The sequence below is a fragment of the Megascapheus bottae genome, chromosome 26 (genome assembly GCF_031878675.1).
Source record: "Megascapheus bottae isolate mThoBot1 chromosome 26, mThoBot2.hap1, whole genome shotgun sequence".
In the NCBI taxonomy this organism is placed as follows: domain Eukaryota; kingdom Metazoa; phylum Chordata; class Mammalia; order Rodentia; family Geomyidae; genus Megascapheus; species Megascapheus bottae.
The window spans coordinates 3,729,578-3,757,570 of NC_143534.1; the positions used below are offsets into that span (position 1 = coordinate 3,729,578).

The window sequence follows — 27,993 nt, forward strand, 5'->3', positions numbered from 1 at the left end:
GGGTATCAATGTAAGTGAAGTAATGCACTTCTATCTGGTGAATATAATGTAACCCTTCTATTAATTACAATAAAAAATATATGTAAAAAAGACAGTTCTTCATGTTCTAAGCACAGATTTTTTTTTTTTTGCCATTCCTGGGGCTTAAACTCAGGGCCTGGGTACTGTCCTTGAGCTTTCTCTTCTCCAGGATGGTGCTCTACCACATGAACCACAGCACCACTTCCAGCTTTTTCTGTGTATGTGGTACCAAGAAATGGAACCTAGGGCTTCATGCATGCTAGGCGAGATCTCTACCTCTAGGTCACACTCCAGGCCCGAGTGTATATTTTTTTTAATTAGCCAAATTTTAAATAAAGTGGTATTGCTGCTTTCATACTATTATAGCCAAGAGTTATCAGATATGTGGACTAGATTCTACAGCTTAGTGCCCATCTATAACACAATATCTTTCATGCCAGGCACCGTTGGTCACACCCATAATCCTAGGTACTTAGGAGGTTAAGATCTGAGGACTGTGGTTCAAAGCCAGCCTGGACAGGAAAGTCTATGAAATTTTTATTTCCAATTAACCACCAGAAAACTGGAAGTGGTTTTGTGGCTCAAACAGGTAGAGCTCTAGCTTTGAGCGTAAGAGCTTAGGGACAGTTCCCAGGCCCTAAGTTTAAGTCCCAGGATCAACAACCACAGCAAAATTTCCACAATTTCAAGGAAGCTCCTACCTTGCACAGCTTCAAAGATACAATTGTCCAGGATTTGTGTGTTATTATTCACACGGTGGTATGATCTATTACTGGAAATTAGGTGGAGTTCAGTTTAAGAAAGGATGAGTATTCCAAATAGTCCTCTGGGAGCTGGAATGAACTTGGGCTTCTGGTAGCCATTGATGCTGTAATGACCTTAAAGCCTTCAAAGGAGGAACCAAACTTGACTCAAACATCAAATAAATTCCACAGATCTCAAAGAACGAATGCTTAGGATAACAAATAAATAGAAGTTAAAAAGCCAGAGAATATGGGGCAAGAGTGTGGCTCTACAAGTCTAATGAAACATAAAAGTCTGGACGAGCTGGTTTAGAATAGCAAACACCCCACTCAGTCACCAAACAGGGCAACAGAGGTTTCGTGAATGGGAATGAGCAGCCAGGTCAAGATCCCGTGAGGAATGACTCAGCACAGAACCAAGCAGCACTCCCACCAGGCACAGCCCAGGAGAGCCAATGCTCATCACAGCACTTCTGTCTGGGTTTTGTAGGATTTTATTTTTTTCTCTTACTTGCTTTCCCTGAAGGGTTTTCCTCTTCCCCCATTAACTGTTTCTACAGTAAGCTTCCTAAAATAGAACTTCCTAGGGAGCCTTATTACAGGAAAGTGTCTGTGTTTTATTCACAGATGCCGAGCTTCTATGACCTAAGCCCCATTTAACCAGTGTGTCTCAAATAGGTTGCTTCATTAGGGAGGAGAAGTGTTTGTTTCCTTATCTATAAATCATGAATGAAGCTGGACACTAATGACTCACACCTATAAGCTTAACTACTCAGGAGGCTGAGATCTGAGGACGGCGGTTCAAAGCCAGCCCAGGCAGAAAAGTCCCCATGAAACTCTTACCTCTAATTGATCACCAGAAAACTGGAAGCGGAGTTGTGGCTCAAGTGCTAGAGCACTAGCCTTGAGCAAATGAGCTCAGGAACAGAGCTCAGGCTCTGAGTTCCTCCAGGACAGACCAAAAAAAAAAAAATCAGGAATAATAAAATGTCTCTTGAAGCCTTTCTGGGAGGAATTAGAAATCATTTATGTGCTGCAAAAATGCCTGACCCACAAACTATTCCCCATAAATGGTCACTATTATTACTAATTTATTTACCTTAGAACATTGGAATGATCCCAAGACACTAGTTTGACCACTCAAAGCCATAAATCTACAACTATAATCCGGTGTTTACAAAAGTACAAAAAGCCTATGTCAACTACAAATTATCATATTAATATATGTCTTAAGGGTGGTTGTGAAGACTAAGTGAGTTAATGCACAAAAATGCTTAGAATGTAACTTGGTATGCAGCATATGTGAGCTATTACTGTTGTTGCTGTTATGCAAATGCTTAACTCTTGTAACCTGTCATTAAAGGGTTTGGGAACAGGTATGATTTGTCAGAACAACTAGTAAAATAGCTATGGGAGGTGTGGCAAGATCAGGAGTCTGGAGACTTAGGATCTCACACCATTCTCTGGCTAAGAATGTGGGCTTGGTTCTCTTTAATCCCAGTGCCAATGTCTTTCTTTAGCCACTGCTCTTAGACACAACTAATCTATACAACGGAAATTGTGAAGAATGACATTTAAACTAGAAATACACATAAATTAGTTTTACAGCTAAATTTTCTTTACAGTCAGTAGTTAGGAAAAGAGCAAGTTCATTCAATACAAGTGGACTGTAATACATTGCCAATTTAAGTACTATTTTTACTTAATTCTCCTGACTTCATTGCATTATTAGCATCTACCTGTGGTGCCCACTAGAATGAATATAGAGTGTCGGAATAATTTTGTCCTGTTTCATTTATAGATGTCTTCTAAATGCTTACAACAGTGCCTATGATACAGTTGGAATCTGACACCTATGTATTAGTTATAACATACTGAATACTCATAGGGTATACTCCTAGAATTTCATGGACCTGCTCTTTCCTTAGCAACTCGCATACAGCTCCTTGATAAAATTTCCACATACAAGGTTTTAGACTCAAGGAAATAAATGCTGTTTTCTAACATGAAATAACATGATAACTCTCAGGTATCTTCACTGAATGACAAATAATTTAAATATGCACACAGCACAGCTTGGGTGTGTTGTTAGATGTAATTGAATCAAGGGAATGTGATAAAGTACAAGACAGAAAACAAACAGAAACTCAAGAGGTGTGGCATGAGACTAGGGGAATCTAGATCTGCCGTTTAATTTTCAGACTCTGAAAAGTAAGATCTGCCATGCATGAAAGTGGCCTACTGCTGGATAGTACGTAATCAAAGGAGTCATGAGCTTTAGTTCATGGATCAATAGTAGGGTATTTGAATAACATCACAATTATTTCTTAAAGTCCTGTAATACTGGTAAATATCAATTACCCAAGAGGTATTGTTAAGCTGAAAGTGGAAACTGCACGTAAAGAAGGTCTGTCTGGAACTTTGGCCTAACTGGTGCTTTCTCTGGTTCAAAGCCACTAAGCTGACCTGAGAGCATGCTGAGAGCAAAGCTGATGTGACATAGCAAAGTATGAATCACCTGCCTCAAGGCACCACCTGCTGCCTCATCTCACAACAACAGGCAGAACCTCATAACAGTGAATGTGTTTCACATCTTCAGCAACTTCTAATGGCACTATCTGTGTTTTTAAACTTTTAACTCTTTAAAATCATTACAATCCTCCAAATCTAATATTTTATAAAGTAAATATGCTAAATATTGATTTTTTTTAAATTTACACGTATTTTTTAAATTCCTAATTTCTTTCAGGAACTCAGGTTCCACTACATATTGTTAAATGTCAGTTCTCAGGCAGATGAAATCAGATGGAACCTCGTTTTACAGGTAAATTTTCATTTTCTTTTTATTGTTATTATTTTTATTATTTGAGACAAAATCTCCCTGAGTAGCCCAGGCTACAAAGCCCAAGAACTGAGATCACAGGATGTATCTTCATGCCTTGCTCTATTTCTATTATTCTGTAAGGAAAACATAGGATATCACAAATCATAGTGTATGAAAGAGTATTAAGTACTTCTATACTAAGACCTTCAATAGCTTGGAATAGGATATAGTTTTTGATCTTTATGCAAGTAGAGAAAATTCCTTGGAAATCGTTAGAATAAAGATATGTGATTCCTGCCACCATTTTCCATGTGCACTGTGACACCTGGCATTTCTACCACGATTAGAGAATACGTGATATTGCTTTCATATGTTTAGCAAATGTTACTGCTGTTACTCCTCAAGGAATGTTTTGTTTCTTTTTGCCTGTCCCGGTGCTTGAACTAAGGGCCTGGACACTGGTGTTGTGCTTGACTTCAGAACTGTACACAGGGTGCTCAACAGCATTGTTAACTCATAAGACAACGTGAAGAAGACAGAGACCACAGATTCCAAATGCTCTAGTGCCAACTGCACCAGGAACTTACCCCGGCTTTCAGTCCATGGAGTCCTGCAGTCATTGTACCTGCTGTCACTTCAAGTAATGGCTAGAGAACCCATCCCTGACCTTAAAGAGCTGGCTGTGTCTCCTGAAAATAAGATGTGTACAGAAGAGAACACTTAGTTATTACAAAGCAGTATTTCATTTATGCTGAATGAAGTGCCAGAATGCAGTTGCTAAGAAGATCTAGTAATGACCTACTGGCAACCTGGGTCACTCCTAACAACTGGACTAGACAGCTACCTATGGCTAAGGCTTATACAAAGGCTTGTTTTAGGAAAGAAATTTGGTCACATTTTCCTGGCACAGTCTCTACTACAAGATGTACTTTTCATCAGTCAGAATTACAGCAACAAGAAATCAAAACAGAAGAGACCAACCCCACAACATAAAGGATGAAAAATAAGGTTTTGGTTCTTGATGTCTTTTTAACCATGATATGTTTTGCGGTCAGAAGCTTACAAGACTCAAGAATGTCCTTCACTCTAGTCTGAGCTTACCTCTCTGTCATAGGGCACACATGCTGAGTACCAGTAATCGGAAACTTGTGTGTCATGATACAGAACGGGTCATCTGACTTCTCTTGCAAGTGGCTTTCCTAGTTCTCCTCAAAAGGTCCTTGACACAACCATTTTACCAGAGACCAAATTCATGCCAAAACTCATTCTCATTCCTCTGAATCACACATCTATCCACAGAAGCTATTAGCAAGCTGGAAAAACACAAGCAGAAGAGAGAAGAGCAGTAATTTTCACCAACTCGCAAGTGTTACATCTCATCATTGGTGGTATATCTCTGGCGTATGATATTTGTGCACTCACAGGCATCTCTATGGCTAAGTAACTTCAAAGCAGATAGCTCCTGGTAATGTCTCATTTTCCCATCCTTTCTTTTCTAACTTCACGCTCACAAACACACAGTATTTTCTGTCTCTTCTTGTCATATGCTAGTTATTATCCCTTGAAAAGTTAGCAAATAACTTAGGCCTATATGCCCACGTATTACTAAACCAGACCTGTTTTGCCTGATGTACAGCAAGCCAGCTATTGAAATGATTTTGTCCCCCCAAAATTTTATTCATAGAGTGCCAAATCTCAAATCTATCTCACCCAAGAGAGGTGAACAGTGAGTCCAACTGAAATGATCAGTTTTCCATGTATAAATAATCTTCATGGTTCTTCATAGAATACGTTCTGAAAATGGTGGCAGTATGATGGATCTGAGAAGGGAACTTGTAGCCTCCTGACATCGAAGGGTTATCAATGGATATTTGAGAAAGCCCAAGTAAAGAGTCAGTGAGTTCATCCAAAGTGGCCTTCAGGTCTCTGAAAAAAGTAATCTGGGCAATGATTATCATCATAACCCACACATCAAGGGTGATATGTACAGCAAAGCTGTTAGTGGGCTGACATATTGCTCAACTGCATGACCCCCCAAATCAGTGGTTCTTAAAGTCAATTAAAAGCAAGTGCCTTAAAAAAAAACGTAAAGTTGGAGACTTTATTCAGTTTCCCATCAGTATCAGGAACACTTTAAAGATGTAACTTTGTTGGCATTTGTGAGAACTAAGGATCCCTCATAAGAAACCTGACATTTACATTTTGACCCAAAAAAAGTTTTGGAATAAATATTATCAACGATGGTCATTATATTAATGGCTCACTTAGTTCAGGGCTTGCCTTCATACATTTGGTTTGGTTTTGTTTTTGGTCAGCCTTGCATTTAGGGCCAGGGTACTATCCCAGAGCTCATTTACTCATTCTACCACTTTTGAGCTATATTACCACTTCCAGTTTCCTGGTGGTTAACTGGAGATGAGTCACATGTACGTTCCTACCTTACCTGGCTTTGAACTGAAATTCGCATATCTCAGCCTCCTGAGTAATCAGGTTTATAGATGTGAGCCAGCAGCACCTAGCATTTCTACCTTTTTTTTTAAAAAAATTCATATCTTTCTTAGCTGAAACAAACAATCCTTTGAGGATAGATGTAACTTCTTCCATTTTGCAAAAGAGAAACAAGCTCAAAGGAATTAAGTGATTTGATCCAGCTTGACTCTCAGCTTGGAGTTTCTGACTGTGATAATTCAGGATGTTTGAAAAACAATTGTTAGATTCTTTTTTTTATTATTTATTTTTTTGTGGGTCATGGGCTTGAACTCGGCCTGGGCATTGTCTTTGAGCTCTTCAGCTCAAGGCTGCCACCCTACCCCTGGAACCAGGTGCTATCCCTGATCTTAACTCAAGGCTACTGTCCTACCTTTGAGCCAAGCCCCACTTCCCATTTTCTAGAGGTTAGACAAGTCTCTCAGGTCTTTTTGTGCGTGGGCTGGCTTTGAACCTTGATTCTCAGATCTCAGCCTCCAGAATACCTAGGATTACAGGCATGAGCCACCGTGCCCGACCAAATATTAGCGATTCTGTAAGCAAATATGTTTGAATTCTTGGGGAAACAGTAAGAGATATGCCAATTGTTAATAAGATTTCTGACAATATTATACTTTATATCAGTGGTATTTTTTCTGTTGCCTTTTATGAATGTTCCTCTTCTAGGTGAAAAAGTAGATAGATCTCAACTGCATTACACAAACCAAAAATAGTGACTGCTGGGCCGGGAGTTTGGTCTAGTGGTAGAGTGCTTGCCTAGCATGCACGAGGACCCTGGTTCGATTCCTCAGTACCACATACATAGAAAAAAGCCAGAAATGGTGCTGAGGCACAAGTGGTAGAGTTCTAACCTTGAGAAAGTCCAAGGACAGTGCGCAGGTCCTTAGCTCAAGCCCACGACTGGCCAAAAAAAAAAAAAAGTGAACTGCTATTGACATTTTATAAAACTGCATGAGAACTCTGTATGAAACATGCTTACTGTGTATATGAGTGATTGCATTTATGAGATAATAGAAAGGACTCCAGGCCTCTGCTGGGTCTACTCTTGTCTGCCTTTTACAGCTGTGTCCTTGGAGGGCTGGATAAGAAGCCAGCCTCTAATCTTAGTACCACATCAACTTTTCTGTCTCAGCTCTGTTCTTCGAATTTAATACTTCTTTGGGTCCATCTTAGGTTCCTGATCTTAACTTTTCCCCTAGAAGCCTATCCACTCTTCTTTGTATTACCATACACTTCATGTGGTTAGCCCTAATTCTGGCTGTGCCCCCCATCCTATTGTGGAGTCTCAGTGGGAGTCAGGTGTGGCCTGCTCTATACAACCAACAATACAGGAGGTAATAGGTTTTGAGTTGAGATACATGGCATTGACATATCTGGGCTTAAAACTGGTAGTTAGAAATCTCTCAGTTGAAAGCATTAAGATTTGAAACAGGGGGCCGGGAGTTTGGCCTAGTGGTTAAAGTGCTTGCCTAGCATGCATGAAGACCCGGGTTCAATTCCTTGGTATCACATTCACAGAAAAAAGCCTGAAGTGGTGCTGAGGCTCAAGTGGTAGAGCTCTAGCCTTGAGAAAGTCCAAGGACAGTGCTCAGGCCCTGAGCCCAAGCCCTGGACTGGCAAAAAAAAAAAAAAAGATTTGAAACAGGAGATAGGGCAAGAAAAGCCTATTTCATCAGTCATTAACTTTTTGGTTGTGCAGCCACCACCATTCAGAACAAGTAAAAGTAATTTCGGAGAAGAAAATCAAAGGGTGTAGGAAACAATCTTGATGAATAGCTGCAATTTTAAAAAGGAAGTAGGGCCGGGTGGGGTGGCTCACGCCTGTAATCCTAGCTACTCAGGAAGCTGAGATCTGAGAATCTCGGTTCAAAGCCAGCCCGGGCAATAAAGTCTGTGAGACGCTTTATCTCCAGTTAATCCCTAGTAGAAGTAAGTGGGGCTGTGGCTCAGGGGTGGGGTGGTAGCCTTGAGTTCAGGGAGAGTCCAGGCCCAGAGTTCAAGCCCCATGACCCACAAAAATAAAAAAGGCCGCAGAAAATTAAATTTAGCAAAGAAAAAAAAAAAAACTCTAGACACGAAAAGGTCTGGAAAAGACATCACAGGAATAGGGAAGCCTTTGAAGGGGCTGGAAAGAGATGTCTGAGGAAAGGTCAGAGACTTTAAAGACTCGGTCTTCTACCGTACACGGAAAACGGAATGAAGAACATTTCCGTCTCGGTGTGTGTGGGGGGGGGGGGGTAGGTGGGAAATCAGGAGGCAAAGATGACAAGAAACCAGCTGGCTCCTTTAAACTGGCGGAGGGAAGGGCGCCCGGCTCTGCGACCCCCGGCCCGTCCTGCCCTGCGGGCCCCTCGGGGCCCGGGCTCGGCGACCCCCGGCCGGCCCTGCCCTGGGGGGGCCCCCGGCTCGGCGACCCCCGGCCGGCCCGGCCCTGCGGGGCCCCCGGCTCGGCGACCCCCGGCCGGCCCGGCCCTGCGGGCCCCTCGGGCCCCCGGCTCGGCGACCCCCGGCCGGCCCGGCCCTGCGGGGCCCCCGGCTCGGCGACCCCCGGCCGGCCCGGCCCTGCGGGCCCCTCGGGCCCCCGGCTCGGCGGCCCCCGGCCGGCCCGGCCCTGCGGGGCCCCCGGCTCGGGGCGCCCGTGCGAGGATGGCCGCCCTCTGCAGGCCGCGCACGCGCAGCGAAAGCCGCAGGCCGGCCAGCCTCCGCCCCGCTCTCCACCACTTCCTGTCTACCACTTCCGCGTCCCGCCGCGCCGGGGCTCCCGGGGCGCCGCCGGGGCTCTCCCCACACGACCGAGCTCAGCCGGTCTCCAGGCGGAGCCGCTCCGAGTTCACCTTCCGACCGGGCGGGGACGCTGTGGGAAAGAGACTTCCCGGAAGTGACGCGCGAGGCTCACGCCAGACTGCCGAAATCCCAGCTCACGCGCGACGCCGGAAGTCCCGCCCTCCTCCCGCAGCGGAAATCCGGTCTCCGCGGCTCCGCGTGGAGCTGGCCGGCGGCATGGCGCACTACAACTTCAAGAAGATTACGGTGGTGCCGTCCGCTAAGGTAGCGGGCTGTGAGAGGCGGGGGGCGGGACGGGGGGGTCCCCGCAGCGCACCCTGGCTCTTGGTCAGGTCGGTTGGGCAGGGAGGCGCCTTCCCGGGGCCTCCTTGCCGTTCCGCCCTCTGTCCGGGTCACACGTCGCCGGCCCCACTCTCTGAATCCCGCCACCCCACCCCACACCCGGGGGCCCCCGGGGCGTGTGTGGCCCCCGAGGAGGCTGGGGACATGCGGAGGGGGCTGGGCGGGCGGGCGGGGTCCCCCGGCGTGCGCGGAGGGCAGCCCGCGGGGGCCGGCGGGGCGGGGCAGCGGGCCGGCGTGAGCGAGGCCTCGGCCTGGGATCCCGAGTCGGCTCGTCCCCTCTGACACCGGAGTGTTCCGGGGTGGCGAGGTTCCGCGCGGCCAGGCTGACGCAGAAGGCGGTTCCCCGTGTCGCCGGCCTGCGGCGTTTGGGAGGAAGCAGGTCCTCCCCGTCTCCGTCGTAGTCCACAAACACCGTTTTATAACCCGAAGCAGAGCTCCTGGGCTCCTAGGAATGGTTGGTAGAGCTTGTGGGAATACATTTGGACCACCTCGGCTGAAGCAAGGAACAAGATGAGTTCGGTGTAGGACACGGCTGGTTGTGAAAGTTACTGAGTGACGGTTGTGTGTGTGCCAGGTAGTGTGGGTTTAAAAGTGCTTACGATGAAATGCTGCCTGCTAGAGGGATAGAAACAGGTAAAACAAACTAGAAGTGAGGAAATTGTTACACCAGGAATAGCTGTCACTACCAAGGGATTCCACATCCGTGTCTTGAACCAAACCACGAGTCAGAAGCCCTTGTGACACTTCTGTATTACGCATGTGGCAGGATTTGTGTAAGTTCTATACAAGCATTATGTCACTGAAAACTTTTTGGTACACAAGTGGAAGAGCTCTAATGTTTACTGATGGAGATAGGAACACCAGTTGTATTGCAATCACTTGTTTACTGTTTTAATGGCACTTAATCCTGTGTTCTTTGGAGAGACCGTGCCTTGTTTATTGTTTTTGTCTTCAGCACCTGAATAGTCTCATTAGTAGAAAATGGCCAGTATTGTGTTCAGTGGAAATTCTAGTGGTTCTGGGAATTGAACTCTGTGTCTAGGTGCTTTCCCTGAGCTCTTGTGCTCAGGGTCAGCATTTTATCACTTTAGCCACAGCTCCACCTATGGCTTTTGTGGTTAATTACATATGAGAGTCTTATGGACCTTTCTGCCCTGACTGGTAATTAAACCATGATCCTCAGATTTCAGCTTCCTGAGTAGGTAGAATTGATGATAGGTATGAGCCACCTGCACCTAGCCAAATTCAAGTAAGTTTAAATGATTAGGTATGTGGGGTTAAGAAAGCAAGGGATGGAGTTCTTGTTAAAAAGAAGCAGGTACCATTGGGGAATGCATGCAGAAATCTTTCAAGTCATCAGTTGCCTTATGTACTCAGAAATTTTGAATAGTGGCTTTTAATTTTATTCATCATTTCATCAAATTATTTAAACTAAGGCTATGCATTAGATTGTAGGATTGTATTTTCTGATTTATACTTGTATTGATTAGGATATTCTTAAGTATTTGGAAGTTTGTGGTAAATGTATTATTATTATTATTTTTTTTTTTTTTTGCCAGTCCTGGGCTTGGGCTCAGGGCCTGAGCACTGTCCTTCTACTTTCTCAAGGCTAGGGCTCTACCACTTGAGCCTCAGCACCACTTCTGGCTTTTTTATTTTCTATGTATGTGGTACCAAGGAATCGAACCTAGGTCTTCATGCATGCTAGGCAAGCACTCTTACCACTAGTCTAAACTCCCAGCCAGTAAATGTATTTTAACAGCCATTAGATAAGTGTTTCTTTTTCATCCCCCTCCCTCTCTCTCTCTTTTTTTTGGGGGGGGGGTTAAGTGCTGTCCCTTCAACTCTAGGCTATTGCTCTACCACTTGAGCCACAGCACTAGTTCCAGATAAGTGTATTAAAACTGAATGTTTCAGTTAGAAAAAGTAAATTTTCTAGTTTAAGGTGTGTAGTACTACTAGATATTAGTGTTTTAAGAATGTTTTAAGTAAGTGGATGGAAACTAGACATTTGAATTGTGTCATTTTTTTTTTTCTATTGCAGGACTTCATTGATCTCACATTATCAAAGACTCAACGGAAGACTCCAACAGTTATTCATAAACATTACCAAATCCATCGCATAAGACATTTTTATATGAGAAAAGTCAAATTTACTCAACAGAATTACCATGATAGACTGTCACAGATATTAACGGATTTCCCCAAATTGGATGTATGTGACTCTGAGGGACACAGATGGTTAAGTAAATATAAGTCAGTGTAAGCTCTCAAATAGGGCCAGCTTACTTGGTTAGGACTTGAAGTACATAGTTAATGTTTTTGTAGTATTGGGAATTGAACTTAGGACCTGGGGCATGTGTTGTACTGCCAAACTGTTATTTCCAGCCCTTTTTAGTTCTGGTTTTGTTCAGTGTACATGTACGCTAGTTCTAGGGCTTGAACTCAGGCTCTGAGTGATATCCCTGAGCTCTTTTTTTTTTTTTTTTCCAATTGATTCATTAAGGGCTGTGCCACTTAAACTAAAGCTCTACTTCTGGCTTTTTTGTAGTTAATTGGAGATGAGTCTCACAGACTTTCCTGCCCAGGCTGACTTCAAACCTTGATCCTCAGATCTCAGCCTCCTGAGTAGTTAGGATTATAAGCATGAGCCACTGTTGCTTGGTATGCTGCTGTTATCTTCTATTTTCCTAGAGAAGTAAATCAGCAGGATCATTGGTCAAGAGAGGACTCTGATGAAGCTGCAGGTTGAAGAGAGCATAGAAATCATTTTTTTTTTTTTTTTTTTACAAAAGTATAGGAATCTGTTGAACCAAAATGACTGCTGTTTTTTCATTATAGGACATCCATCCATTTTACGCAGATCTGATGAACATTCTCTATGATAAGGATCATTACAAGTTGGCCCTGGGACAAATAAATATCGCCAAAAATTTAGTGGACAAGTAAGGTATTTTCTTAACATAGTATCTTTTATGGTCCTATCAAAAATGAAAAAGAAGACCTAGATATTTTTAAATTTTTTTTAGTGTTGCTAAAGATTATGTGCGGCTCATGAAATATGGCGATTCTCTATACCGCTGCAAACAACTGAAGCGTGCTGCCCTGGGGCGAATGTGCACCATCATCAAGAGACAGAAACAGAGTTTGGAGTATTTGGAACAAGGTATTTGTTTTATAGTCAAGCAGACCAGATTTCTAATGTGTTTTTCTTAAGTAAATGATCCTTGTGCAGAACTTCAGGAAATATGTACTGTATGTACATATTTAGTACTGAAGAGGTAAGGCATAGAGATTAATCTTGGGAAAACATTGAGAAAAACACACACAAAAAAATGACTTGGAATTTTACCTATTGACTTTTTTTTGGTCAGTCATAGGACTTGAACTCTGGGCCTAAGCATTGTCCCTGAGCTCTCCAGCTCAAGGCCTGCTGCCCTACCCCTTGAACCACAGCTCCACTTCCAGTTTTCTGGCTGTTAATTGGAGATAAGAGTCTCAGGTCCTTTTGTGCCCTGGCTGATTTGAACCTTGTTCCTCAGACCTCAGCCTCCTGAGTAGCTAGGATTATAGGCGTGAGCTACCAATACCTGTTTTAGAGTACAATTTTTGCATTGCAGAGTTCTATGTAAATACACACCTTCTTTGATTTTGTTCAGTTTTGCCTTCCTGCTTGAGTATTTCCTAAGAGATTTCATGGTGCATGGGTACTTTACAAATGTTTGCCTGTAGATGAGCTCATTAATGAGAATGGCCCATGTTGTAGCCCCAAGGCCTAGGGTGTGTGTGTTTCAAAATACGTGATCATCCAAATAATCTCACATAACAAGAATCATCTGAGAATCTACCTTCTCAGCCTTGTGGTTGGGCCTCACCATTGACTCCTGGAATCAGAATATCTGTGGCATGCCTAAAAATATGATTGTGGTATGGCCACATTTAGGAAATTTAGCTATAAGTATTAGTCTCTGCTGTTGTTTCCTTTTTCATTCATGTATATTTTCTTCAACACTTTACCATTATAAAAAAGTGAAATGCAATTAATAGAACCATAAATCTGGAGCATAACTAAATTAGAAAACATTCAAGCAAATAGTGAATTTTAATTTTTCAATTTAAAACATTTTCCTAGTACGCCAACATTTATCTCGTTTGCCAACCATTGATCCAAATACAAGGACTCTGCTTTTGTGTGGATACCCAAATGTTGGAAAGTCCAGTTTCATCAATAAGGTAGGCCTGCATTTATTTTACACTGATTAGGTCAGAAATTCTTACTTTGAGATGTAGGGAGCACGCAGTTGTTCTCAGGAATATTTACCTTGTCTGAAGCTTGATTCAGCATGCTATAACAGAAGCCTTCCTTTCTTCTTTTGTCTCCTTCCTGTCTTCCCTGCCTTCCTACATGTATTTACCTATCTAATCATATGGTACTAAGGATTGAACCTGCAGCTAGCAAAGTGATCTACCACTGAGCTATTGCTATCTAAGGCTAGCCCTGATCTAACGGTCCTCCTGCTTCATGCTTTCCATAGTTGGGACCATAGGTGCTTATACTATCATGCTTAGCGAAAACTGGTCTTGAATATATATATATATATGTGCCAGTTTGAGAGGAAATAATACATGGCATTTTCTTCATCAAAGAATTTTGTTTCAAGGTTACAAGAGCAGATGTGGATGTCCAGCCTTACGCATTTACCACCAAATCTCTGTTTGTTGGGCACATGGATTATAAGTATCTTCGTTGGCAGGTGAGAGTTTTATGTTTAAAACTAGAACAGGTTTCTGTTTCAGGAAATGTGATAATTTCTAAAGAAGTGCAATATATGTCCACCATATAGTACTGCTTAGTAAAGTGTCAGCCATGAGCGGCATCCCCTAGGGGGAAGTCTGAGCGGGTGGGGAACATAGATTCTCTGGCATCACCAGGAATTTGAAATTTCTGTACTATATATGATAAGGAAAGTTCACCTGGGCTTTGGAGATGTCTAAGGGTAGTTCACATATATAGAAATAATAAGGAGCTGCCAGTATGGATTTTTCTCTGCTATGATTCCATTTCCTTAGCCTCTTTTCCTCTATCATTTTAGTCATTAAAGTGATGTGTACTGTCTCAAAGCATGAAACCATCTATTTTCACAATTTAATTTTATAAATAATGGAGAACATAATGCTTAAGACCCAACAGCGTTTACCAATTGTGTCAGTCACTAATGGAAAGTGGAGTTATTTTTCTCACAGTCATTGACAAACTTTTTCCCTTCCCAACTTCAGTTAGTGTGAGAAAAAAAGTTTTTTAGTACTAGTTTATTTGTCAACAAGGTCAATTCCAAAGATCGTATTTTACCTCCTGGTATTGTCAGGTGTGGTTTGCTGTAGCAGAGTGACTTGTCGGATAGGCCATGTGTGAACAAGTGCACTCTGGAGTGATGAGTCCTGTTGTTAGGTAGTAGATACCCCAGGCATTCTGGATCACCCTTTGGAGGATCGGAACACCATTGAAATGCAGGCTATCACAGCCTTGGCCCACCTCCGAGCTGCAGTGCTTTACGTGATGGACTTGTCTGAGCAGTGCGGACACGGTTTAAAGGAGCAGTTAGAACTCTTCCAGAACATCAGACCTCTCTTTATCAACAAAGTAAGTGTGGTAACTAATATTTTAGCTTACATGGTAGCTCCCTGTTACGTTGCAAGATTCTGCTATGGATGCCAGAACTAGATAGTAATGAACTTTTAGTTGAACGTGAGACTTTTGTCAGTCCTGGGCTTGGACTCAGGGCTTGAGCACTGTACTTGGACTTTCTCGAGGCTAGCACTCTACCACTTGAGCCTTAGCACCACTTCGGCTTTTTGCTATGTATGTGGTACCAAGGAATCAAACCCGGGTCTTCATGCATGCTAGGCAAGCACTCTTCCACTAGGCCAAACTCCCGGCCCTGTAGTTGATCTTTTAAATGAAGTTGCAGAAAAAAGAAGCACAGATCAGGGGAGGATAAAATACATTTCTCTGAAAATAATTTTTTTTTTCTTGTTAGCCTCTTATAGTTGTAGCAAACAAGTGTGACGTGAAGCGAATAGCTGAACTTTCTGAAGATGATCAGGTAAATTATATACGTATGTAGATTATTGTTTTATATGCATATATATTTTTAAAGTTAATAATCCTGAATTCTAACCGATGACAATGATTAGGAGTTTTGACAGTATTAGACTAGGTTGGCATCACATCCTTTTTTGGTTAATGACTGACATAAAAACCTGAAACAGGTTGCTACCCATTGTTGACTCTGGAAATGTCTGTGTTTGATGGGGTGGTATAATTAACCTTCAGAGAATAGTGATTGCTTAGGAAAGGATGCCAAGTATATGGAGTTGTGCTTTGTATCTGCGGAGATATACTGAATAATATCCTTGAATAATGTTCTCATTAGAGTAGGTATTTGTTATCCAAGTAAGTGATTTTATAGTTATATGAGTTTGGGAAAAGAATGATTGAGGATGGAATCTGAGGGTTGGTCTGTAGGTTCTTGTAAGGCTGGGCTTTCCGAAACAGGGAGCTGTAGTATCTTAACACTCTGCAAGTCATGCAGTGTTGTAATTTTTCAAACCAATTTGACTTGACCCCACAACCTGATTTAGCAGGCAGTTTTCAAGATAAATGCTTTGGTGGGCACCAGTGTCACACTGGCCCTGGACAAACATCATTTCATGATCTTTACTTGGTAACTTGTCAGAAATGTGAGTTCTTGAGCGCTGAGTCTGACCACTTACTCAGAAACCTCAGGATTTGGTGGCAGTCTGATTTTATTTTGAACAGGTCTTTCAGACCATTGATGTATACTTGAGATCTGAGAACCACTACACTGGAACAGCAAAGAGTTCAACTATATCTTCTGGAATGTTCTTCATCAATCCAAGTGAAAGTAGAAAGTCCTGAAGTGGCAGGAGACTGTTACCCTCTGCTCACTGTCTCCTTCTGTTTGAATATATAATACTTGATAAGGATTAGCATATTAAACAGTTGTACTTGGTGAGTGAGGTGGTATACACCTGTAATCTTGGCATTTGGGAAACTGAGACAGGAAGATTGTGAGAATGAATTCAATCTGGGTGAAACATTAGTAAAGCCCTATCTCAACAAACACATTAAAAAAAAAAAAAAACTTTTCTCAGAACATTGTAGCACATTCTTTTAAGTTACCAGTTACCTGAACATGGATGTTAGGAAATTGAGCTCTTACTTAATAATTTGTATTTTTAAGTAATCTCAGTTTTTCAGTCTATAAAGTATGTGAGAATTGAGAAGAGAGTGAGTAGCACCACAAGGGAGGTAGAAAACAAGTTGTGGTCAGAGGGCTCTAGCCTTGAGGTTAGACTGACTCAGGTGCCAATTTGTCCACTTACCAGCTGTGGGCACGGGTATGGGGGAGATTAGGGTAATCCTTTTGAGCCCCACTTAGTAAAAGGAAGGGACGCCTACAGCATCAGGCACTGTCCAGCCCTGTGGTAGTAAAGTGAGGTCAACTTCTTGCTCAGCTTCTCTGCCCTTACCTGTCTAGTGGAGGCAATGCCTGTGTTAACGGTTATTGAGATTTTAGGACATTTGAAAGCAAATACGTGTTGCATGCCATATTAGTATTCAGTTGACACTTCCTTTTAGAGCCTGTGCTTCATTAATAGACCATTTAACATGACCTGTTATCATTGGATGATAGCTCATGCACAAGTAGGCCCAGGGACCAGCTAACTCCTTGGTAATATGTTGCTAGATGGCATAATTGGTGCTCCGGCCCTAGTTTTCACTGAACCACTGTTTCGATTCCTGTAGTAATGGAAGTAGACCTTGTTTATGAGTAGCTTCAGTACCTATCTCTGAAGTAGGATCATATTTGTGGTTAGGTATAAAAGGGCATTAAAGAGCACACAAACCAAGTCCTTTGTTTCTCGATGTATAAGTGCTGTTTTTTTCCTAAGTGATTCTGTTGTGCTGTAGAAGGTTTGAAGTAAGAAATAGCATTGAGGGCATTTTTAGCTGTTCGTAGCTAATCCTGGTGATGTGAGGCTGAAATCCTAATGCTTAGGAGGTGGGGGCAGGGAGCTGAAGACCTCAGAGCCATCTTGTACCACAGCATGATTTGTGGGCCATGTAAGGAGGTATGGTCTCAGAAAGAGAAAAAATGACCAAGACCCTGTCTGAATTTCTGTTTTTACAAAATTAGACGGTATAAAATGCATCATAGAGGTTCCGAATTTACTTGACTGTAATCTGATTTGATACTTCCAACTAGATTTTGTCCATCATTGGACTTGAACTGGGCCTGTGCACCGTCCCTGAGCTTTTCTAAAAAGTTCAAGGCTAGTACTCTACACTAGCCTTGGAAAAGCCCAAGGACAGTGCTCAGGCCCTGAATTAAAGCCCCAGGACTGACGAAAAGAAAAGACTAGCACTCTACCACTTTGACCCACAGTGCCACTTCCAGTTTTCTGGTGGTTAATTGGAAAGGAGAGTCTCATGGACCTTCCTGCCTGGGCTGGCTTTGAACTGCAGTCCTCAGATCTCAGCCTCCTGAGTAGCTAGGATTGCTGGTGTGAGCCGCCAGTACCCGACTTGTTAATTATTTATTTTTTAATCGCAGAAAATTATAGGGAAAAATAATTTCTGATGTCTGTTCTTCAATAATTAAAAATGTCAGAGATATTCTTTTTTTTTTTTCTTTCTTTCTTTTGCCAGTTCTGGGCCTTGAACTTAGTGCCTAAGTACTGTCCTTGGGCTTTCTCAAGGCTAGCACTCTACTGGCTTTTTTTATGTATTGTGGTACCAAGGAATCAAACATGAGTCTTCATGTGTGCTAGGCAAGCACTCTTATAACTCAGCCAAACTCCTGGCCCAAACAATTCATCCTTGAAATTTCAGTTTACAGAACATTGCAGTTCCATAAGGTACTGGAAAACAGTAATTCATATTTCGTTTTTCCTTTGTATTCCCAGAAAATATTTATAGACTTGAAAGCTGAAGGATTCCCTGTGATTGAGACCAGCACCCTGACTGAGGAAGGTGTTATTCAAGTTAAGACTGAGGTCAGTCAATATTATTTAAATCAAATAGCAATCTTTTTATTGGTTTTTGTTATGGAAAAGATAATGGGGCAAATCGTTTTAATTTTAGTAGCTACTATTATTCAAAACATGTAGCCAGATAGGACTGTGTTACGCTCTAAGAAGAATCAGATACCGAGAACACTTAGGCCCTGTTCCACCCAGTGGCATTTAGAGAGAAACAGTTACTGCTTCAAAGGCTACTTCTTCCTTGTAAGTCTATGGATGCCAAAATCTGCAGGAGCTATAGTTTTTATATTAAAATGATATAATGATTTTATATATCTTTGGTGCATACATCTACCTGCTTTAAATCATATAGTAATACCTAACATGTCAATGATGTGCAGATTTTTGCTGTACTGTATTGTTGAGAAAATAACAGAAGAGTTTGTGTGGCAAGTTTTTTCTTCAAATAAATTTGATCTGTGAATGTTTATATCCATGGATGTAGCCCTTATGGATAAGGAAAGCCAATTGTACTTAGTAATTCTCACTGTAAAAACTAGACTTAAAAGACTTGTGGCTTTTCTAATTTATTTATTTTTTTATTTTATTTATTTTTGCCAGTCCTGGGACTTGAACTCAGTGCCTGGGCACTGTCCTTGGGCTTTCTCAAGGCTAGCACTCTACCACTTGAGCTACAGTACCACTTCTGGCTTTTTGTGTATGTGATAGCAAGGAATTGAACCCAAGGCTTCGTGCGTGCTAGGCATGCACTACTCTACCACTAGGCATACTCCCGGCCTCTTATGACTTCTGATACATCTATAGCAGCTATAGAAGAGTTGTGGAACCTGTTCAGAAATAGAAGGAAAGAAGTAGTCTGAAAGGCAGCAACACCTTGGAGAAGGCTGACTTCTGTTTCGCATGCTGTCTTTATTTTCTATTCCTCTATATTATTTTTACCTGAAAGCCATTAGTTGCTCCAGTTAACCATTATCTTACAGGAGTATGAGGTAAGGAAGGACAGGGAGACAACTCTCAAGTCTTCACTCTGCAAGTAGGGTCTCTAATCTTGGGCGTGAGGCCTAGCATGGGACCTGGGCACTGTAGTCCTCAGTATTTTGTCTTGGATTGGCCTTTGTCCTACAAAGAGTTGATCTTTCTTAGAGAAGTCTTGTTCAGCATGGTTACTTGTTGAGGAGAAATGCACACTTAACGTTCCAAGTTAAGCTGACCTGATTCTGCCTTGGAATGTGTGGCCGGAAGCTGGTGTAGTGTGTCTTTATGACTGTGTGCCTTGTCTTTATACTTCATTAGGCTTGTGACAGACTTTTAGCTCATCGAGTGGAAACCAAAATGAAAGGAAATAAAGTGAACGAGGTGCTGAACAGATTGCATTTAGCTCTACCAAACAAGAGAGATGATAAGGTAAGCTATCCTCTGCAGAGTAGACTTACTGCAGGCAGGTGTGGTTCATGCCAGTAATTCTAGCACTTTCTCTTGGCATCAGTGGAAAGATAATGTGATTGAGGCCAGCTGTGGAAAAGTTAATAAAACCCTTCTGAGAAAAACAACATATAAACCAGAGAGCTGGGTTACAGTGCTTGCTTCACATGCACCAGGAGAGAAGGGAAGAAAGATAAAGATCAATTCTTGTATTGCCAGTAAATGGCCCCGTAACTGTTCTTAGGATTGCAAATCTAGTTCATATGTTCACAGATGAATATTATACGCTTCAGTTTCTTAAAGTAAGATGATGTATGGATATGGTAAAGACTGAAGAAAGGAGAGGCTAGGTGAAACCTGCGTCTCCATTTACCAGTTACATTTAATTTATTTATACTGGCAATAGAGCTAGTTGGGGAGAGGAAGAGGATCGTATTTTTTTCCTGAGCTTGGATATGATTTTATTTGGACAGGATTTGTTGGTTATTTGGTTGGTTATTTTTACATTCATCACAGCATTTCACGTATTTCCTATGTCTTGGTAGGAGAGGCCTCCTTTCATCCCAGAAGGAATAGTGGCACGCAGGAAAAGAATGGAAGTTGAGCCCAAGAAGAAAAGGGTGTGTTGTTTTACCTTGCTCTGAGTTTGCTGGGGGAGGGGAGCAGTCCCCATCGACTGGGTCCTGGCACAGAAGACAAGTTGGGTGTGTTCAAGACCAGGCCCTGTATGGTTCTAGAACATAGTCTCTGACCAAAGTCTCCGGTTGCATGGTGCTTTTTAATTGATGGTAGTTTTTAATAAATAAAATATGTTACGTATGTAGCCCAAAGACAGCTTTCCTAATTGACATAGAAATAAATCCAGTAGATACTGAAAGAAATTAATAAAGGTAACTAAAAAGAAATTTATTGAGGTTATGTTTTTACATAAAGTTTTCAGTATTAGCCTAGTTATACTTAGCTAATGTCACAATCATTTTTTTATTGCTTTCATAATACTGAACATTATTGATCTAGTCTACAGATTTATAAATGTTAGACATACTAAGGGCCCTCTAGTCTTCCCTAGAACAACAGGTTTAACTCTGAACATTGATAGTAACACCATCTCTTCCCTCTGTTGGGATCTTGGTTTTTCCCTCTTCCTTTGGTGTCATTGGGTATGGGCATCTTAAGTCCTGTGTAGTGTATCTTGTCTTTTCCAGCTTTTAGATCTAATTTAAAAAAACATTTTCCCCCATTGCAGGAACGAGATCTTGAGCTGGAAATGGGAGATGACTATGTTTTAGATCTTCAAAGTAAGCACTACAAAGTTATAAGTATTGTACAAAGCCAGTTTAATCTGAACTGTTTCAGAAAGGACTTTTTTACTTTTTGTGTTTCAGTGTTTATTTTTAAAAATCATCTTTAGTTGTACAATGGGATTTTAATTCAACATGTCCGTTGTAACGCATCTTGCCTATTGCTCCACCAGTCTCATCCCTTGTGTCCCAACCCCACCTGTCTCCCTCAGATTCTGGCATATTTGTTAGGTTTTGAGTTCTTGGAGAGTATAGTTATATGTTGATTGAGCTTTGTTAAATGTCGTTCAGACCATTTTCTGTTGATTTTAATTAATCTTATTTTTTGTTGATGTGATACGAAGGATTCAAATCCAGACCTCATACATGGTTGGCAGGTACTTTACTGCTAAGCCACATTCCCAGCCCTTATTTTTTTTTGGTGGGGGGGACAGTCCTGGGGCTTGCACTCAGGGCCTGGGTACTATCTTGGACACTTTTTTTTTTTTTTTTTTGCCAGTCCTGGGACTTGAACTCAGTGCCTCAAAGCTAAGCTAGTGCTCTACCACTAGAGCACCACTTCCAGCTTTTTTTTTTCCCTATGTTTGCGGTACTGTGGAATCGAACCCCGGGTCTTTGAGCATGCTAGGCAAGCACTCTACCACTAGGCCAAACTCCTGCCCACTCACCTTTCCCCCACCCCCCTTTTTTGTTGGTTATGGGGCTGGAACTCTGGTCTGGGCACTGTCCCTGAGCTCTTCAGCTCAAGGCTACCGCCCTACTCCTAGGCCTGGGTGTTGTCCCTGAGCTCTTTCCTTCTGGGCTAGCTGGCTTTGAACAGCAGTCCTCAGATCTCAGCCTTCTGAGTAGCTAGGATTACAGGCATGAACCACTGCACCCAGCCCTTAGACACTTTTTTGTCCAAGGCTAGTGCTCTGCCACTTGAACCACAGCGTCATTTCTGGCTTTTTTGTGTCTGTGGTACTGAGGAATCAAACACAAGCCTTCCTGACTGCTGAGCACTCTACCACTAGGCCACACTCCTGGCCCCCCTCTGTTGGTTTAATATGAAGGAATTATGTTGGGCATTGAATGTTTGTGATGTTTTTACTAATAACCTTATGCAGCGTTGAGAATAATGTATATTAAGTTGTAACTCAGTTTGGGCACGTGACATTTGAGAATACTAGAAACTATCATGAACTTTTGTTTTTAACTTTAGAATACTGGGATTTAATGAATTCATCTGAGAAGTATGATAAGATACCCGAGATCTGGGAGGGACATAACGTTGCTGATTATATCGACCCTGCAATCATGAAGGTCTGTATTACTTGTAATTTATTTTTACAGCTACTAAAGATACAGGCACAGCCTTTTGCTGACTTACGTTTCCCCTTTCCATTCTTAGCCTGTACTCTTGTTCACATATGTAGTATTCTGCTAAGTGAGCCATATCTCCAGTTTCCCCGCCTCTTTTCTTTGTTTTTTTTTTTTTTTTCTTTTTCTTTTCCTTTTTTTTTTTTTTGCCAGTCCTGGGGTTTGAACTCAGGGCCTGAACACTGTCCTTGAGTTTTCCTCAAGGCTAGCACTCTGCCACATGACTCACAGCACCACTTCAGGCTTTTTCATGTACGTGGTATCAAGGAATCAAATCCGGGTCTTTGTGCATGCTGCACAAGCACTAGGCCAAACTCCCCTCCCCTCCCCACTTATTTTCAACACTAACTGAGATCTGTTCTACTCTCTGTGAGAGATCCTCTGTCACTACCCTGTCTTTCACTTGTGCCACTACCTCCTTTTCCCTACCTAGCCTTGGAGATATCTGTGGTCCTCATACTAATATGTAATACACAGCATCAGTCCCACTGGCATCGGTGCAATGGGGTAGATCCTCTCACTAGTTAGGATTCTTCTAATAAACCTTTTTTGACGTCCTGCCCAGGTTTCCTTCTGCTAGTCCAACAGGTTGGCACCACATTATTTGTTTGCCAGTTTTGGGCCTTGAACTCAGAGCGTGGGCACTATTCCTTGGCTTGGACTTTCTCAAGGCTAGAGCTCTGCCACTTGAGCCACAGCACCATCTCTGATGTTTTTTTTTTTTTCCTTCTATGTATGTGGTACCAAGGAATTGAACCCCGGTCCTCGTGCATGCTAGGCAAGCAGTCTACCACTAGGCCGAACTTACAACCTAGCACCACATTATTTTATAAAAAAATTGACACAGTTATGAAATGATCTCCAGTTTTACTGCAGCCCACTGACCCTTCCAGTCTAAGAGAAGGGAATTAATTATGGGCCAAGAATCTGCCTGTTCTTGGATCCATTCTTGACTGGAGCCTTGATCCATCACCACCATCCTTCTGCCTCATTCTCTCTTTCTCTCTATTTGCTTTTTTTTAGTATATAAGATTGTCCTCCAGGCATGGGTGATCATGTCATTTACTTTTGTTAAACTCTTCAGCTCTGCATCATGCATTTATCTCCTCTGTGTCACATCATCATATTTCCTCAGCATAAGACTCTGTGGCCTATGGGAAATAGGCCAGTTCTCTCCCAGCTTTAATTCTCAGTGGTCTCCATGCTCAGCACACGGGGCACAATCTGTCTGTTGTCCAGCATTTGTCCATATTGTTAGAATATAGTACATATGCACATACTTTAAACTTATCATTTTTGCTAGCTGTTGTTAGCTCACATTTAAAAATTCTGACTACTCAGGAAATACGAGGATCATGGTTTAAAGTTAACCCAGGCTGAAAAAATCCATGAGACCCTTATCTCCAATTAACCACTAAAATGCCAGAAGTGAAGCTGTAGATCACATGTTAGAGAACCAGGCTTGAACATAAAAGTTCAGTGACACTGCTCAGGCCCTGTGTTTAAGACCCCAAACCTGTATATACACACACAAGCATTTTTATCCTACTGACTTTGTAGCTGGTGAGATTATGTTTGGGTATTAAATAAATTGGGGCACTGTAAAAGTTATCTACTTGCAGTTTTGGGGGCACTAGGGAAGTACACATTTGTGTTCCTGAAGGATGAAGGGTTTGGCATGTATTGACATTAACAAGCTCTGTGTAGGTTAGTGTCCCTTTTGTTTACAGAGGCTCTGCTATGTTCTAAGGTGTGCTCTATTGTGTCTTCCAGGATGTAGGAGATACATCCTTTCCATAAACACACGGCCAACCTGTTTAGAAGTTGTCCTTTGTAAGTGTTTAATTATGACTCTTTTTTTAAAAAGAAACTGGAAGAGTTAGAAAAGGAAGAAGAACTGAAAACAGCTGCTGGGGAGTATGACAGTGAGTCTGAAAGTGAAGATGAGGAAATGATGGAAATTCGAGAATTGGCAAAACAAATAAGAGAAAAGAGGAAGTTGAAAATTCTCCAGTCCAAAGAAAAGAATACACAGGGGCCCAGGATGCCTCGAACTGCTAAGAAGGCAAGTTTCCTGTTGTTGTAGAGTTTAAAAACTTCCGTTTCAAAGCGTGTTCTTGTCTTAAATCATTTCTAAATATAACTTTTATCCCGTTTTTGGCTATTATAGTTTACATACTCTGTTGGTGTTTATTGACTTCCAGCTTGATTTGAACTTTCTGTCTGGAGTATTGTGGTCTTTCCTGGCGAGTTCACCTTCCAGTTCGGCACTAGTATCAGTGAATTCAATCATTTTGCACTTGTATAGCTTAAAATGACAGAAAATGTCTTGATGTCCATCTCCAAGACAAACATGATGGGAAGATTAGGTTTAAGTTTTTTGACGTTTTGAGGTAGTCCTGCTATGTGCCCAGGCTGGCCTCCAATTCTTTGAAGCCAGAGGTGGCTTTAAAGAACAAGTCATCCTCCCTCTGCCTCCCAGTACTGGGATTGTAAGCATGCTCTACAATGCCTCGTGTATTTTTTTTTTCTTTTTAATTTGTGTGAGCTTCCTTGGGGGAAATAAGTTATAGTTTACTTGAGGAAAAGGAATGGTTTTGAAGGGAGAGAAGTTTGGGAAGAGTGCTTTTGTTGTTATTATAAAGGTGTGATATAGGAGGGGCTACAGTTACTTAGGTCATGTAAGGGGTCCATTTCTGTCCCAACACTGTCACCTTCCCCTCACTCTCATTTCTATGTGACTGCTTTTTGAGAAGATGAGACAGGAAGATAGCTGGTTCCAGGACATCCCAGCCTATAGCAAGACCTTATTTCAAAGAAACAATGAAAAAGCTAAGGGTTTTTTTTGTTGTTGTTTTTTCTTTTTCAGATTCAGCAGACAGATTTGGAGAATGAGATGCGTGGACTTGGTGTTGACGTGGACAATAAAGAAGATGTAAGTGTCTGTGGGGTGGGTTCAAATATAGTCTAAAAACAAGGGGGGCATATTCTGGGAAATCTCATTGGGTAATTTTAATCATGTCTTCTCTTTATGATGCCCCCAGAGGACTTACATGTTATACTGTAGTCTTTTTTTCCTTAAGTTTATTGGTTTTTATTGCCTTTAAATGTTTTATAAAAGCATTTTAATCTAACATGTTAATATACATACAAAGCATCTTGCTTATTTTCACCCCCTTTTGTCGTTCTTTTCCCAGCTATCCCAACTCTTTTGATCTCAAATTTCTGAGTTCATTGTTTAAAATTGCATATACTTCATTATCATTCAAGTCCTTCACTGTGGAATTATTGACATTTTGAAGACATGTTTTCTTATTTTACTTGTGTTTCTCATGTCTTCTCATTTTATGTGTGTTTCTGCATTGAGCTTTCTTTTTCATACATGTAGGCCCATTATGCAGTTCAGGCAAGAAGATCTCGAAGTGTCACCAGAAAAAGAAAGCGCGAAGACTCTGTTCCACCCTCTTCTATATCCCGGAGCCGAAGTTGTTCTCGAACTCCACGTGATGTGTCTGGTCTTCGAGATGTCAAGGTTAGTCCTTATGATGTATAATACAAGCAATTATGAGTGCCCATTGCTTATTACAAACAGGCTCAGTCTGGCAGTTGTTTGTAGCTCCTGCTTATAGCAGAGGTTTGGATCTGTTCTGTCCCTCCATTTTGTGGCACCCTTCCAGGGAACAGTTAAGTGCCCTTGCACAGTGCCCTAGGTGGACCATTCTTTAGTAGTGTTATATTTTGGAAGATAAACAAACGTTAAAAATAAAATCCACAAATATAGTCTCAAGTATCACCAGTCTGAGCTTAGGCTGTGGTTGCTTTAGGGGAGGGCTAGGAAGTGGCTTCTCTCAGCACCAGAAGGCCTCAGTCACAACAACCAGCCATGAGGAACCAGCCCAAGGATACTATTTGATCAAACAGATGCTTGTCTTCACATGAGTAGGTATTTTTTCCCCTCATTTGTAGCTTGGATCATTATCGCCATTTGTGTTGTCTTTTTACAGACATGGTCTCTTGTATTGTAATATCTTTTTAAGAAATTAATTGCATTTTGAAATTTTGGACATAGGAGAAAGTGTGTATATATACATGATTGTATGAAGTAGGAAGCAGTCTCTTCCCCAGTGCCACTTCCACACTTCCATTTTCATCTGGAAATGTTTTTTTTTTGAGATGGAGTCTCAGAGTATAGTGTAGGCTGGCCTCAAACTCTCAATCCTGTAGCCTCCTGAGTACTGAGACTGCAAGTGTGACCAATAAAATTTTATTGTTGCCACTTGTCAATAAGATATGAGTAGTATTTGCTCATGAGTCTGAATTTTATTTACCTAAGGAGTTAGAACAGATAGTTCTGTAATGTAGTTTGAAATGTTCTTGTTCTTTGAGATATTGATAGATTGTATTGCATTATGGTGCACTTGAAGGAAAACTGACTTGAGACTTACTGGATCTCTTCAGAACAGACCTGATCCATTAAGACAAATAACTTCTAATTAAAATACACAGTGGAAGTGTGGTTTTCACTATTACCTTTGTGTTTTCATCTTTGTAGATGGTTAAAAAAGCCAAGACTATGATGAAGAATGCTCAGAAGAAGATGAATCGCTTGGGGAAGAAAGGAGAGGCAGATAGACACGTGTTTGATATGAAACCCAAGCACTTACTCTCAGGGAAGAGGAAAGCTGGGAAAAAGGACAGGAGATAGTGTCCTTTTGGGTTTACATGGTTTGGCTAGACTGTTGCAGTCTTTTTTACTGGTTTTGAATGATATGATTTTAAAAATTAGAATCAACCTCTATTAACTGAAATGAACCATGGAAGTAAACTAAAATGGACTTGTTGCTTTTCTGGGGGGGAAAAAAGAACCAACTTCTTTAACCCTGGATGGGTGTGGGAAATTTCTGAATATATTGCAAGTGTTTGAGAAGGCAGTGCTTCTGCACTAAATGAAGTGCTTGCTCCTTCCGGTTTGTGGAACTGTTGGGATTATCGGTGTGGCTAAGTTGCTTTTGATGGAGCAAAGGGTAGCTTTGGTTCATCGCGTATGAAACTTTTTGTGACTAAAACATCTAGGTTTGGCAGGCACAGGAAGAAGCCTGCCAGCCTCAGCTGGCATACTTGGGAGCGCATGTATATGTAAGTGTGTCAGACGCTGCTGTTAGAACACTCTCTTCAGTTATGCAATGTACCATTGTAATCTACAGTTATTTTATCCAAAATAAATCTTCGGATGAAAATAGGCTCACTTTACTTACTTCTCTTCTGATTCAGTCATCCATTGCTGTTGTCTTGACCAAATGTAAAAGGAAGAAACCATATATTGCCCGTCTAGCATGCAAGAAGCCCTGGGTTTAATTCCCCAGAACCACATACACAAAAAGAGCTAGAAGTGGCGTTGTGGCTAAAGTGGCAGGGCGTTAGCTTTGAGCAAAATGTGTCTAAGGACAGTGCCCGGGCCTGAGTTCAAGCCTCGGTATTGGAAAAGAAAAAAGAAAAAAAATATTTGGTGGTAGTGGGGGAGAGGAATAAATTTTCTTTTTTTTTTTTCCTTTTGGTTAATCCTGGGGCTTGAACTCAGGGCTTGGGCACTGTCTTTGAGCTTTCTCAAGGCTAGCACTCTGCTTCGTGAGCCACAACACCA

At 41.8% G+C, this 27,993-nt stretch overlaps 2 protein-coding genes across 4 annotated transcripts in view; one reads left to right on the forward strand and one right to left on the reverse strand.

Annotated features, from left to right (window-relative positions):
- Positions 1-6,074, reverse strand: part of Larp4b (La ribonucleoprotein 4B) — a 120,122-nt gene extending 114,048 nt beyond the window's left edge. The window contains exons 1-3 of the mRNA XM_090318797.1: positions 5,299-6,074; positions 4,690-4,901; positions 4,176-4,277 (exon numbers count right to left, since the gene is read on the reverse strand). Of these exons, the coding sequence (XP_090174923.1) occupies positions 4,176-4,208 (33 nt within the window). The 5' untranslated portion in view covers positions 4,209-4,277; positions 4,690-4,901; positions 5,299-6,074. The remainder of the gene's footprint in view (positions 1-4,175; positions 4,278-4,689; positions 4,902-5,298) is intronic.
- Positions 6,075-9,027: 2,953 nt separating this feature from the next.
- On the forward strand, positions 9,028-27,604 carry Gtpbp4 (GTP binding protein 4). Of its 3 annotated transcripts, none has more exons than XM_090318799.1 (17): positions 9,028-9,123; positions 11,246-11,416; positions 12,043-12,146; positions 12,231-12,367; positions 13,334-13,434; positions 13,863-13,955; positions 14,651-14,842; positions 15,240-15,305; positions 18,193-18,282; positions 19,564-19,674; positions 20,238-20,312; positions 20,939-20,990; positions 22,195-22,295; positions 24,220-24,417; positions 25,222-25,287; positions 25,741-25,884; positions 26,905-27,604. In XM_090318799.1, the coding sequence occupies exons 1-17, from the start codon at positions 9,076-9,078 to the stop codon at positions 27,055-27,057; spliced, it is 1,902 nt and encodes a 633-aa protein (XP_090174925.1). In that variant the 5' UTR covers positions 9,028-9,075; the 3' UTR covers positions 27,058-27,604. The 3 variants fall into 3 exon arrangements, with proteins under 3 accessions (XP_090174925.1, XP_090174926.1, XP_090174927.1); XM_090318800.1 differs by lacking the exon at positions 9,028-9,123 and adding an exon at positions 9,686-9,775; XM_090318801.1 differs by lacking the exons at positions 9,028-9,123; positions 11,246-11,416 and adding an exon at positions 11,425-11,442.
- Positions 27,605-27,993: the final 389 nt, after the last annotated feature.

What these genes read in the sequence shown, in the direction of transcription:
- Gtpbp4 (XM_090318799.1), top strand. Translation starts at nt 9,076, where the DNA reads ATGGCGCACTACAACTTCAAGAAGATTACGGTGGTGCCGTCCGCTAAG. An exon ending in TCGACCCTGCAATCATGAAG is followed by an intron (nt 22,296 to 24,219) that starts GTCTGTATTACT and finishes TTTTTTAAAAAG; the next exon opens with AAACTGGAAGAGTTAGAAAA. An exon ending in TGCCTCGAACTGCTAAGAAG is followed by an intron (nt 24,418 to 25,221) that starts GCAAGTTTCCTG and finishes TTTCTTTTTCAG; the next exon opens with ATTCAGCAGACAGATTTGGA.